At 40.4% G+C, this 14634-nt stretch overlaps 1 protein-coding gene across 6 annotated transcripts in view; it reads right to left on the bottom strand.

The window, feature by feature from the left end:
* Cemip2 (cell migration inducing hyaluronidase 2) overlaps window positions 1-14634 on the bottom strand; it is a 70235-nt gene that overhangs the window by 43550 nt on the left and 12051 nt on the right. For 5 of the 6 annotated variants that reach the window (XM_003472213.5, XM_063249786.1, XM_063249772.1 and 2 more), the window contains exons 2-5: window positions 9984-10323; window positions 5330-5470; window positions 4159-4720; window positions 497-666 (exon numbers count right to left, since the gene is read on the bottom strand). In XM_003472213.5, the coding sequence (XP_003472261.2) occupies window positions 497-666; window positions 4159-4720; window positions 5330-5470; window positions 9984-10311 (1201 nt within the window). In that variant the 5' untranslated portion in view covers window positions 10312-10323. Of the gene's footprint in view, window positions 1-496; window positions 667-4158; window positions 4721-5329; window positions 5471-9983; window positions 10324-14438; window positions 14577-14634 lie in introns of those variants that run through there. The other variant, XM_013155064.3, reaches the window with a different exon arrangement.

The following is a 14634-nucleotide window of genomic DNA, read 5'->3' as shown; positions in this document are numbered from 1 at the left end:
AGGGTAAAACTTGCCAGGTAAATGCAAAGTCTGTATACACAGCCTGTGTTCAAAGGTATTATTTGCTGGTTTGTCAGCATGAAGATTCAAAGGATAAATCATGTTCACCACCAAAGCACATACGCAAAGACAGCTCACCTCGTCACATTCAAATTGGTTCAGCTGGCACCAAACCCCGGAAGCAAGTCCATTTCTACTACCGAATCACACTCTGTAGCTCAACTCAAATATCAAGAACAAAGTTCAACTGGGGATACCCAAACTAGAATAGATCATTCTCTAGTCCAGAAAAAACTCTCAAGTGTGAAAGACTTAACATACAGCAGGGATACAAGTTTCAACTGGTAGAGAAATCAACCAGACAGACTGGGATAGGAACACATTATACCTTAAAAAAAAATCTATCACACTGTTTACCAGTGTGATAATTTACAAAATCATAATTATACAAAATTATTGTATAATTTACAAAAGTGTAGATTACAGTAAAGCTTACCTTTGTCCCATTCACTATAAGCTGTCACGGAGAACTTCTGACCATCCACGGTATAAAATTCTCTTTGGGCAAGCGCCTTGCCACCACTGCTATGGTTTTCATAGTATCTCACAGATTCATTGCAAGAAGCGCTTCCGCCATCAATGACTCCAACTAACGCCCAGGGTTGCCTAGAAGGGAAACAGGGTGCACATGTGATTATTTATCACAGTGTTGACCCAAGTCTTTGACTGAGATGTGTGGAGAGGTGCTGTTTAATTCCTGCATCTCACTTTTGCTGGTCCCTAAGCCTCTTTTTTCCCATGAGGTTGCGACACCAAACTTTGATCAAAATAATCAACATCACAGAAATAAAACACTCTTGATTTTTGAGTACTTCCTTATCCAGCTCTGTAACAGATAAAACATTGTGACTTCAATTAATCACAGGCTTCCTACCCTGCTGCACACCCATCTCACTTGCACAGCGTTCTAGTCACACTCAGGGCCTTTCCTTCAAAACGATGATCGACTTCTCTTTCAAACTATCCTCCGCAATAGTCTCAGAAACCCAGCTGCGTAACAGAATCACATGAGCTTTTCATAAATATGTAATACATACCAAGGCTCAGAGCCAAGCTGGTATCTAAAGGGCAGGCTCAGTAAGAGTACACTTACTGTACTCCTCCAGGTAATCAGGAGGATCTAGACCTGGAACCACTGAATGTGAGCAATGATTCTGAAACTCCAGTTAGCCTCAGGATCACCCAGTAGTGGCAGCAAACCTATGGCACATGTGCACAGAGGGTTTTGTATCACTGAAAGCGCTAAAAGGTTTGCCTTTTAGAGGGATTAGATTGCTAGATCCCACCTTTGAATATCCCAGGTGGGACTGGGGAATCTGCCTTTCCAACAAGTTTCCAAGCGATGTCAATGCTGCTGGTCAGGGGACCACACTTACAGAAGACCTAAATTAGATCCTAGAAGGTAGACCAGAAATTATTAACCTTCAATCACCAAAGCATCTTACACTTTGAGATCCTGATCCAAGACTGGCACCAGGGATCAGGATTTTTTAACATTTCCAGTGTGCAGAAAAGGTTGCAAAGCAGAGTAAGAGGTTTCTTAACATTTAAACCTGCAGAATCACTCTTCTAACAGACTTTCATGTTATACACTGTTGAGTCTTTGGTGAAATGGCATTCTGTTAAAATGCCATTTTACTTTTGTGAAGCTGCATTATCTGACAGACTTGTTCAAGCTTGTGGCCAGAACTGATCAAAGAAGAAAAACACAACAAAAAGCCTGAACATTTGCCCTGAAGCTCTTGGTTCAAAACATGAAAAGAAAACGATCAACTTCCTACCTTAAGGGAAAAATACAAAACCTTATCTGTGTCAGACAGATGGCTGAATAGACACTGGTTAAAAATTAACCCAAAGCATGCCCACGCCCGTAAAATTCCACACCACCCCTGTGCAGATCAGTGACTCTTTGGCTGACAGTGTTATCTATTTACTCCTTTGACACAGCAGGAAGGATCTAATACCAAATGTCTCAATTTATTATTTCATATTTAACAGAGAAAAAGAAGACTGTCAGAGATGTCCTTTAATACCGGAACTGTCTCAGCAACTATAAAACAGTTTTGTATTCTACTGACACTATCTCCAAAATACTTCACTTCCCTCCTCCACTTGAGGAAAATTTCAACACACTAGAACATTGTCTTCAAAGGAGTGTGTTTGTGAACACAAGCGATAAATGTCAGTGGAATGCAGGGTTAGCAAAAGCTCACAATTCTAATTCCTCCACCCAAACAGTGATGGTATTTCAAAGGGAATTTAGAAAGCAGTACAATACAGCGAGGCAAAATAACCAAAGTCAAAATAGTCATACTGGTGATCATGCAAATCTAGAAACCAAGATAACATAAGGAAATAGACACTGTAATCCCCAACGCTACCAGGTAACTCATTAGTGGTTTTTACGGTTTGCATCTTAAACGACTCCAAAAGGCTCATGAGCTGAAGGCTTGATCCCCAGATGACAGTGTCCTGAGAGAACCTTTAGGAGGGAGGGCTTTAAATCATTAAGTACCCTGACGGGGATACAGGGACCCAGTCCCTTCAGCCGCATTTGAGCCATAGGCTCAATGTGACAGCCAAGTGACCACGGTTATGAGCCAAGATAAACACTTTCCTCTTAGAAGTCAATTATCTAAGGCATCCTGTCACAATAACAGAGAGCTGACCAACACAGTGTGTGCCTCACTTGAAAAGACCATGCTTCCACTCCAAGTGCATAAATTATAGAAATACATGTGCATGTTCATTGAGAGATGAGAAAGGAACATTTAGAGAAGTATTTCTTGTAACAGATCCAAACTGGAAAGCCACTCAGGTGTCCACCAGTCAATATATTACGGCACATTCATAAAATAGAAAATAAACAACAAAAATGAGCCAGCACTACACAAAATAACATACATGACAATGAAATAACACAATGCTGAATGTCAGAACACAAAAAACTAGACATAAAACATATTGTCTGCTTCAATTTATGAAGTTAGAAAAACAGGCAGAGTAAATTTCAGTGTATCGCATGAATGTAAGAATGGCTGTCGGTAGGAAGAAAGCAATCAGTTCATAGCTCGGTGAAAGGCAATTTTCTATTTCCTGACCTAGATGGTGGTTATATAGGTACTGCATTGTGCTAAATCACTACATCCTTGTTTTTAGCCCTTTTTTGTATACATATTAAAAAAAAAAAAAAAACTCCAAAATTTTGCCCATGGTACTCTGTTAAACAGAAAACTTTTCTTCTTTGCTGTCTACACAACATACTTCTGAAGTTACTCTTTAAAAAAAAGGTGAATAAAAGTCATTTCTAAAAGTCTTACAGACTCCTTTTCTTTACTAACTTTCGTCTTCTAAAATTTCTGTAGCCAATAGTACATTCAATAACCTAACATCACAGGAAAAGCAAACTAGGTCACTTCAGTATGTGGACTTTTCACATTGCAGGTATTTCCTAACTTTCAGCAGAACTACAACTTCTGTTTTCTGAATTAAACATTGCACCAGGACTCAAGACCATGTTAGGAACTCATAGTTAATAAGCAGATGGCACAAAAATCACAGAGTACAGATAAATTCTGTCTGAACGGATTTTTTAGTTCCCCCATGTTTTGCCTCCTCACATTTGTCAAACTCCATAGATAGAGCCAATCAAACAAGTAGATTCAAATTAGCATGCAAAAGATTCAGAAAAAAATTACAGAAAAGAAAACTGAGCACCTCCCACCTCACTGGGCTTCTATAACAGGTTATCCTTTTAGCAGAGAACTATGCCCCAACCTTTCAAGTCCTAAGCTGCCTAAGTTAGCCAGAATGTAGTGAAAGAAGAAAGTTTCTTCAAAAGTAACATTTCTTTTTCAGTACCATATTTCTGTTCTTTTCACAAATGTGACAGGAGAGCTCACCAAAGACTTCATAAATCAAATCCCTGACAAGAGCTTTTGTAGCCCATTTACAACTGTCCAATCCCAAATTTCAAGGCCAAAGCAAACCCAAGCGGAGTGGCCAGGTTGTGGGGCGCTGCGGGTTTTCTCCACCCTCTCGCCTCTCACAGACAGGGCTCTCACCCAGGGCTGCGGAGTAAGAGCAAGGCTCACCTACCTATAGCCCAGTCCTTGGATCAGCTTACTTCCCAGGCGATCCTGGATCATCTGGATAGTTCCTTGTAAGAGGTTCTTGACTGCTGAATCTCCGACTGCTATGGCAACAATTCGTCCTGGGTCCTGGACTCTCAGAAATTCCTGAAGTTTCCGACTCTCATTTTGGTACTCATGAGTATCAAACTTCACACTCTCTAAAATTTTGGCTGTGTCTTGGTCAATGACCCTTACATTGAGGCCCCGGGAAAAGTCCTTCTCAAAGGTGTAGGACCCGAAGGGCAAGCCTGAAGAGTTCAGAGTCCGTGCCAATGACGTCCAAGATGTCTTCCTTGTCCCATGTAACTCCAGTGTCCCACCAGCTTCTACACCAATAAACTTTTTGCCAAATATTGGCATACTTTCACCTTCATCTGACCTGCCATACAAAGCAATTGTCGCTTTGGATTTATAGCGGCATTTTTCTGCTCCAATATGAAGCGCCCCACCATCCTGGATTAGGATGTAACGAGTCCTCAAAGTAATATTTCTGGATCCATCTTTATCATCCCCAAATACAAGCAGTCCTGCAGGGAATGACATTATGCTAAGTCAACTCCTTAAACATCCTCCTACGTTGTAGAAAAATCAATTTCACTTTAAGGATATATATATATTTTTTTTTTTTAAAGGATATATGTATATTTTTTTGCACAATTAAGGTGGCAAAATTTACTAAGGGTATGTTTAGAAAACTAAACTAGTTTTCAACATAAAGAAAAAAAAGAGGAGTTAATTTCTCAACATACTAAAGATATTCAAGAATATGAATTTCACTATAGAGGTATTCACTTATGCACTTTAGAGACAAATTATTTCTAGAAAACATACCTAAAAATCTACAAACCTGAATCTCGTTTATGGCAGTAACCTGTGTTAACTGTTTCTCTATCAGGTATAACAAAGATTCATTTATGAGAAATCACTTGTCTTGTTCATGGTCTATAAATTCAGGTGGGGAGTTATTTCTAAGGTCCTTATACCTCCTCAATTCTATGATTCAAACTTAGGAACTACACACATCCCCACAGAGTGACACATCCAATTTAAGAGCAGATTTCCACATAAAAAACATCAAGCAACCATCACAATCAAGGCCACATTTGTGGCTCCTATGGTCAAGGACTATTACCCACCTCCATCCTGAATGACTATCGAATTCACTGTGGCATCTGAGGTCAGACGGAATAAATCACCCTCCTTAATCACAACTTTTTTTGCAGAATCTTGTCCTGGATCCCAGTTCCTGAGACGGGGGTTTTGATCTGGGCAATTCTCTATAAAACAACACAGCATTGATATCCCATCCAATCCAAGCAAAAGCAAAAGTACCAGCAGCCAAATCCAAGCATTATTATCACTGAAAAAAAGATCTCCAAGTAAGGTACTGAAACATTTGGATTTTGTGCCATTAGGATAAAAATTTTACCCTTCTCATTCACCAGAGAAATGTCATAAACTTTACTTGAACAGTTTTTAAAAAAAAAAAAAGTTACTACCATAGAACTCAGTTGCTAGCATATATAGTTCAGGTCAAACTGCAGAAGGTAAAAATGGAGTTTCCCTGAACTATCTACTCTGGAAATAAACCAACAATAGGAGGGAAAATTATGATTGCCCTGGACTCACACTAGAAAGCTGTTTTAGAAAAAGAAAATATGGGTTTGGTTATGGAGCTCAGTGGTAGACCATTCCCCTAGAATACATGAGGCCCTAGATTCAATCCCCAGCACCACCACAAAAATAAGAATAAAAATCACAACACACTGGTAAATGAAAATTGCTAAACTGTATGTGTATTACATAGTCACAAGCTTCTGCCTATGCACAGTGAATCACAAAGCTGGCAATACCAGCACCTCTTCCAAGGCAGGGGCTGAAGACAGCATTCTGTTATGGTTTGTGTCTAGATGCCTGCCCCCCTTGACCCAAGCCTCATGCAGCCCGGTGGCAGGGCTACTGTTGGGGCTTTTGGCCAGATTTATGTTGAGAATCAAAAGCAAAGGGCCCAAAAGAATGACTTAAAACCTTGTGAGTCAGACCAGAAAGGAAGTTTCAGCACAGCTGTGGACTGCAAAGATAGAGCAAAGGAGATCTTGATTGCTGAGGAGGAGGAAAATAGAAAAGATGGCCTGAGGGTATCACAAGAAGCAACAGGACTCCACCCTTCCTCAAAATTGCAAAAGTGAAAGCCTTTCCTTCCAGGAGAGCCCCAGAGCACTCCATTCCAAAAGCTATGAGTATGAAGCTGAGGATGCAGTGGAGACCCCCAGAAGTTTGAAGACATCAGGAGCATGAATCATCTGAGGAAATCTGGAAGGGAGGAGTAAAGTAGGGTCAAGGGAGAAGCCATGGGAGCTACAACTGCTGCAAGTGCTGTCCGGCAGAGCTACCCAAGTCCTTTGGAGCTCACAACTGGCCACAGATTGCCTCAGCTGCTACACATGGAGCTATAGGACTTAATGTCTGGCCTACTGAATTCTGGACTTGCATGGTCCCATTCCTTTGTGTCCCTGTTTGCAACTTTTGGACTGGAAATACCTATCTTGTACCACTGAAGTCAGAAATGTTTAACTTTCTTTCCATTTGTACTGGGGCTCACAGCTAAGAGTTTGCCTTAAATCTCATAGGAGACTTGGGACTTAAACTTTTCAGCAAGGCTCAAACTATGGGCTTTGGCAACTCTTGGTGATGCACCTAATGCCTTTTGAATAAAAAAATGTGCATGAGTCTTTGGGGACCCAGGGGCAGAATGTTATGGTTTGTGTCTGGATGTTCCCAAGCCTCACACAGTCATGGGGAAGTAGCTTTTTAAAGGCGGTGGAACCTATCATGTGTGACTCTGGGATTACATGTGTGTGATAATTCAGTGACTAGTTTGGCACAGCCTTAACTGCAGCATCCTAGTTACAGTACAAATGGGGCAGAAAGACACTGTTAAGGTAGCTTGCCGCTTTTGCTGTCTTCTGCCATCATGTATGGTTGCCCCTTTGCCATGTGCCACCCTGCCTGGGAGCCAATGCAGGCAGGAAGATCCCAATTTTAAGGCCACTCAGGGCAATACAATGACGTCTTGCTCAAAATAAAAATGTTTTCTTAAAGGGTTAGCAGTGTAGCTCAGCACTCTCTTGGTTCAACTCCTAGTACCACACACACAAAAAAGATTATTCATTCTGAGTCCTCACTCGGAACTTGCATAACCCTGATGCAATCATATTTCAAAACACTTACATTGCCTTAGGCTTATGTTTCCTCATAGAGGTGACAGTAACTACAGTTAAAATCAGCCTCACTAGTTAAGGCCTTGGCCATTATTTCATGGGCTTAATTTTTCTCACAGAATTACAAAATTGATAATTGGATCATCACTTATACTATTAACAATTCTAATAGTGGGGGTATAGCTCAGTGGTAGACTCCTTGCTTAGCATGCATGAGGGTCGATGCCTGGCCCTGCAAAAAAAAATAATAAAAGTAAAAATAATACTTCAATTTTTCTTCTCATCAAAGAAATAAGAATGCACAAAATTTTTCTGACTTAATAGTGAGGATTTCTTAAACTTTTCTTCAGCCTCCCTGTCATCCCATGAAATGTCTTAGCTGAATTCTCTATGGTGTTATTTACAAGGCAAATCCATGCCCCATGTAACAAACACTGTACTCAACCAGTGCAGTGGAAACCCAGGCTTGAGATTCAGAGCCTACTACTGTAGTTACATAATTTCTCTTAATTATTTTAATAATTATTCCCTAAGAGAGTATACTTCACCAGAACAGTCACCAAAAATTCCAGTCTGTTTTCTTCTAATAAAATCTACTTAATAGGAAATGTATGGTGTACAGAAAGCACTGAAAAATAGCTCAGGCAGCCCTGCCTTCCTGGCTACCCACTGGCAGAGCAGTTGAGTGCTTTGTAACAGCAAAAACCACAGCGAGGCTGGCTCCGAACCACCTCAGCATACCAGAGCTTTCCACTGATAGTCTGCACTTACACTGCCAACATGTGAAACTGAAGAATGCTGATTCAAGGAACCGCATCAGCAATTTAACATCCCAGAAAACCACAGCTTTAAGCCCCTATTTCCCACCAGTCGGGCATGCTGTTAGTGCAGATTCCTTAGAAAGGACAAGTCAACAGCAGTGAAACTGGCCAGTCCACTGGGAAGAAGAGACAGGAAGTTAGTACAGTACCACTGCGAGCAATGGAATCAATGTTACAAATTCATAGTGTGGTCTGCTTGGCTGTGGCAACAAAGATGTTACTTAATATGAGCATCTCTCTTACTTCCAGTCTATTCTCTTAGGAATATTAGCCTATGTCCCTGTCCTCTATCCCATGTGGACCTCACAGCCTATAAATTCTCCACATCACCCATGAAAACCTGAATAGTGTTTCTAAGTCTTATACATAGCGTGATGCTCCTCAGCTGCTGCAGCCATTTGACAAAATACATCTAATTTGACAAAAATCTGTTGTAGATGTCATTTTTTAAAACACAGAGAAGTATTTGGGGCCCAATCCAGGTTGTAATAGTGTGATTCTCTATCACCTCCAGCACCCTGATTTTTAGACAGATACACTGGGTTGTTGTGTTTTGTTTTTGCACACCCGTATTTATAGCCACACAGTCTGTAGTAGCTAATCCTGGGAACAAGCGAAGTGCCCATCCACTAATACATGGATAAAGAAGATGTGGGGGTTTTTATACAATGGAATACTTCTCTGCCCTAATGAAGGCTAAGCTTGAAACTTCCTAGCTAAATGAATGACCCTGAAACTATACTCTTAAGTGAAATAAACTGGACACATATATTTAAATACTGCATTGTTTTTCTGATGTGAGAGAGAAACCAAAAGTATAAATAAGGGCCAAAGCATACCACAGATATTGGGAAGTGGGAAGAAAATGTTCAAATGGAAAGGGGAACAAGGGATGGGGCTGAGGTGAAGCAAAGAAGGGACAAGAAAGAGAGAGAACAGAAGGATAAAACAGAAGCAAAGCTTTTGTAAGTCAGGAGGGGAGGAGGGACTGAAGGAAGGGGAGGGGGTGGGGAAAAAACTAGCAAGATATAACATGTACAGGTCCAAATTCCTTATGATGATCACGTGATCACGATACATATCTAAAATGTACCACACACTGGGTTCTTTTATAAGGCAATTCTTTGATGATCTGATTTCTTAAAAAAGCAAAGACCATTTAAGAAATTAAAAGCTCACTACACGACATTCAACTATGATGTAGTAAATGATTTTTAGACAAAAATATCAGAAGTTACCATCCTGGTGAAAAATTTTTCTTCAAGGATATACAGTATAACTCAAAAATACAACCCCTCTTTTGGAAGTGTATTACCAAATCTATTTCAAACCACAAAACACAAGTATTATTTTTGGTCACTTCATTTTTTAAAAATCAAATCTAGTTTATTATTACACTTGAGACCAAAATAAACAAACAAACCTTTTTGGCATTCCAAGAACAATGGCTGTCACAAAGGACGAAAAGTATGTCACCAGAAGAATTCAGTAAAGATTCTTAAAAGCATTTCCAAAAAAGATGTCCCAAGAACAATTTGAGTACCAGGACAAAGTAGAAAAATAGAAAAGACCAATCAAATTTCTAATTTCTAATGGATTCCTTGAATAACTATCTTCATTTATAAGCAGTTACACTTTATATTACCTGAGTAATGGAGCTTAATTAATGCAATAAAAGTTCTTTAGTATTCCTCCCCTTTATGCACGGGCACAAACACACACATGCACGCGAATGCACACACACTTACCATCTGGAGCGTATTTTGAGGATATCCCTAAAATGACTGCAAGTGCAACAAAAAATGAGAAACTAGTAATGGCAAAGCAGATGAACGTGTTCTTGTGTCTCTTCTGCTTCCTGCTGTCTCTCTGGATCTGCTGTTCTTCAGGGGAGAATGCAAAGGTCGGCTGGGCTTCCTGTCTGATGGAGGTGGATTTAGCTGGCAACTGGCTCTTTGGAGGAGGAGGGGGGCGCAGGGGGACAACCTTCCCTGGAACATAACCAGGTGAGCGATGACTGCTTCCGTTCTGAGGTACAAAAGCAGGGGACTGTCCCCTGGAACCAGTGGCATACATGATACCTTTTCACTGTGAAAAGAACCAAAAAAAAAAAACAAAATGAGACTCAGGATATGTGAAATGCTACAGTATTTTATCATGGTAAAATATATATAACACTTGCCATGTTAACCATTTTAGGTTCAGTGGCATTAAATATACACAAAGTTATGACCACCTCCACTTCTAAGATTTCTTTCATGGGCCCATCTTCACCCTTTAAGTAACCCTTCATTCCCTCCCAGACCCTGGCAAGTACTGGAATGACTTTTGCAAAGTATCAAGTCAGCTTACAACGCAGTAAAGGAACTCTGTAAACCATCCCCTGTACCAACTGTCTTCTAATGGGCTGCTTCTCCACACCAGCTACACAACATAACCACCTGTTAATGCTAATACCCAGGGCCATAGCCCAGACAATGGTATCAGAATGATGAAGCCTGGCATCCAATCATCTGTATGTTTAAAATGCTTCCCAAGTGAATCTAATGAGCATCTAGGGCCAACTGCTTTCCCCAACTGGTCTCAGTTTTCAGTGTCCATAACAATCACCAGGGAAGCTGCTTAAAAACGTAGATTCCCAGGCTTTGTGCCTGTGATTCTGGCCTATTTGGTGCAGAAACTCTGGATTTTACATTTAAAAAAAAAAAAAAAAAAAAAATATATATATATATATATATATATATATATATACCTTGGTGGCACTCAAATAAGTTCATGCTTTGAGTATCACTATGCTAAAGTCTTCAAATTGGAGTTACAAGTCTACATGTCACATGAGGGCCAAAGGGTGGCCTAGAAAGTTCTGAAAGACAGGCATTTATGTTTGGGAGTTGAAGTTTCCCACTAAATTTATCACAGGATTAAGCAATTTAAGCATTTCTACCTGTGTTCTCACTTAACTACATATTCTGATCAATACAGTAAGAAGGTCTGAAGTCTTTAGATCCTGAAATTAAATTTAACAGTACACATTCAAATGTTATAGTTCAGATTTTTAAAACAGCTAACATGTTTACTGCTTAGCACAGTATTAAACACTTTGAGTGCTACGTACAAACTTGGTATGGCAAATTTATGAGTAAATACCATCATCCCCATTTGCCCATCAGAAATTTTGAGGCCTAGAAAGATTAACTTCCTCAAACATCACACAGCCAGTAGAGAGAACCAGACACCGACTCTCAAGATCAGGCTCTGAACAGTTACGCTACTATGTCTGACCAAACAAGTGAGAAGCAATAACTCCAAAGAACACCTTTTTGCCACAGTGTAATCAGAACTATGCTGGCTTGAGATGACATATTAATCCTTTCAGCCACTCTCTATGCAGAAGTTCACTGAACTATACAAGACATGACTCTTTTTTACCTACGAAAAGCTGACACAGAAAAAGTCCTTTTTTATTTTTTATATTCTTTACAGCAGTGGTACTCCAACTTTTCACAGCAGAACTGGTCAGTTTTATAGAAGACAATTTTTTCAGGAGGAACGAGTAGAGATGTATTTTTTTTAATGCTTTTCATATACGATCATTACATTCCTGGTGCTAGCATCACTACCTCAGCTCCACCTCAAATTACAAGGCATTAGGATGCTCATAAAGAGGGCTACAACCCAGATCCCTCACAGTGTAGGTTCACACTCTTACAGGAATCTAATGCCATCACTGCACTGACATGAGTTGAGCACAGGCTAATGTGAGGGACAGGCAGTAGCTGTAAATGTGGATCAAGTAGGCCTGGGATTTAGCTCAGTGGTGCAGTCCTTACTGGCAAAGTGTGAGGTCTTGAATTTGATTCCATGCCCCTCCCCCCAAAAATACAGACATAGTTGTGCTCTATCATTTTCCCCCTTCACTATGGACCCGAAGGGCTGGGGAGCCCTGTTTAGAGTGAGGATTTATAAGACTAAGCTTTGAACGAAACTTGGCTACCGGTGAGAAGGGGAAGGGGAAGGAAGGAAAAGCCGGTTAGCTAAACCATAACTATCATACTGCAGTGACCATGGACAAGTGAAGGATGCTGGACTCTTCCAGTACACCTGCTCCTTAACAACTAGAGCACCTCAGAGCCACCTGACCTCTTTCAATGACCTTACAATTAATCCCCTCATCTTTTGCCAAATAACAAGATTCTAGTCATGACGGTGCCCAAACTGCTCTACAATCTCAGCAAATCCATTACATGCAAAGGGTCATTAGAGATGCCACAAATAAACATTCCTAAGACCCAAAAGACCTGAAAATTACTGGGAACAGAAAGGAAGTCAGATTAGGAATTGATGTTGATTTTATTCAAGGCAAAGACCATTCTCAAAGTCAGTGTGTCTGTAAGAAACACCTGGTTTGTGAGCTGTGATTTGTGATTTGTGAACAAAAGTAATTATTTAGAGGGAACACATGTTTCCTGACAATGGAAAAACACCATCTCTCAAGGTGCAGGTGCAGAAACTGCTGCTGATGCCAAGCAGCAGACAAAACAATGGATACACCGGGCAGAGACAAAAGGAGGAGTACAACAAAGACCTTTTACAGCCTCCAGCCTCCGTTAACAAATGCAGAAACCGAACTACATATTCCTGAAGGCCAGACTCTGGGATCACAACCCTCATCTGCTATGAAAGGGAGGGGGAGGCCTTTGTGTCTTGGGCTGCAGTCATCCGATGCCTCCTCACTGTTTCAGGGTGAGGAGGGCTGTCAGGACTTAACAGGCTGAAGGGTCCCTTTGTGAGGATAAAGAAAGGAAAGGCGGTGAGCAGCTCAATGAAGCAACCAGCCCACTGAGAATAATTCGCGCCTGCAAGTTCACAAAAGGGCAAACCAACAGGAAACTCTGGTGGTGCCTGCCACAAACTAAGAGGACATGCAGGGATGCGTACCTCCATACAGTGACAGAGAAAACACAGCAGCTCTGTTTTACTGAAACACAAAATACACAAGCATCCTATCCTGGAAAGTAAAATGTAAAGCAGAAAAAAAAAAAATCATATTTAAGCAAACAGCCCCACCAGTTTGTTAAATTTTTTAAAGATATGATGCAAACACATTATCTTTAAGATTTCATTTCACTTTTACTTTGAATCAATTAGGTTAAAAAAGCTATTGATGGCTAAGTCAGGTCTAAATCCTTGGCAGGGGAAAATGATACTTCACTGGAGGGAGCAGCTGTGACAGGAGCCGCAGAGGAGATGCAGAAGAGCTGCAGAGCCGGCAGAAACATGACTTGGGGATTCACCTTGAAACCAGCTGTTAGGAAGGCAGGGCAAATTGACAGGAAACCAGATGGTGTCCAGGTCCCCAGGCTACCTGGACAAAGCAGCTGTACCCAAAAAGCCATTCCTACTGCTTGGGCTTTGGTTTTGAGAGACAAAGGAGGGACGGTAAAGATAAGGAAGTGATTCCTCTGGGATTCCAGGCTTCAGTGCAAGCATGGGGTGCCAGTTTACCTTGGCTACAGACCGCTGTTTCGGTTTATCGCTCTGTGTGTGTGTGTGTGTGTGTGTGTGTGTGTGTGTGACACACCTTTATTAAAGGGCTGTAATGCACCTTCCCTATCGAAAAAGCCCTTAATACATAGAAGGGACACATCAATATTTATATTTTAAGGACTGTCACACTCTCTGACAGGCCCTAAAGTCAGAGAATCCAAAACGAGGACATAACCCAAGTTACTAATACGGCAATTGGAAATACATTTCTCAGTTTTTTAAAGCAAAACTTTTGGTATCTAGATGTCCCTTGAAAGAAGTACTGTGTGAGTGTTTATTTACAGGATGACAAAAAGTCACAGCCCAAAAGGCTTATTATAAAACAAGCTACCAAGCCACTAAAAATTTATACTGGCAGGGATCAGGGTATAACTCAGTAATACAGCATTAGTTAGCATCACACTCATGAAGATAGGAGTTTGATCCCAGGACCAAAAGAAAACTTTCTACACATGCAATTTAGTCTAATACTAAAAAAAGACAAATTACTAACACTATGAAAATGTCACAGTAACCGAAAAGATAAAAAACAAAAAGACAAGAAAAAAGTAAGCATTCAAAGAAGTATCAACTACTTTTAATTCTCATGTGTTCCCCAAAAGACACTTTAAAACTCACTTTTTAAATAAAACACTTGGTAAAAATGAGTATATTACCTCAAACAGCTGAATATGGGATGAACGTATATGGCTCGTAAGAGAATTCAACCCATTTGATAATAAATTACAATATATAATCACCAAAAGCAGTAACTCTGAAAATTTGATCGCACTGAAGGACACGCTCCCTTTTAACCTGCAAAAGGAGGAATGATTGTCAGAAAACTGAGAAACTCACATAGTTTTCAACACT

This window comes from Cavia porcellus, unplaced genomic scaffold (assembly GCF_034190915.1).
Source record: "Cavia porcellus strain 051 isolate PalLab524CR breed Dunkin Hartley unplaced genomic scaffold, mCavPor4.1 scaffold_1, whole genome shotgun sequence".
Taxonomy (NCBI): Eukaryota; Metazoa; Chordata; class Mammalia; order Rodentia; family Caviidae; genus Cavia; species Cavia porcellus.
This window is presented reverse-complemented; position numbering and strand designations above follow the sequence as displayed.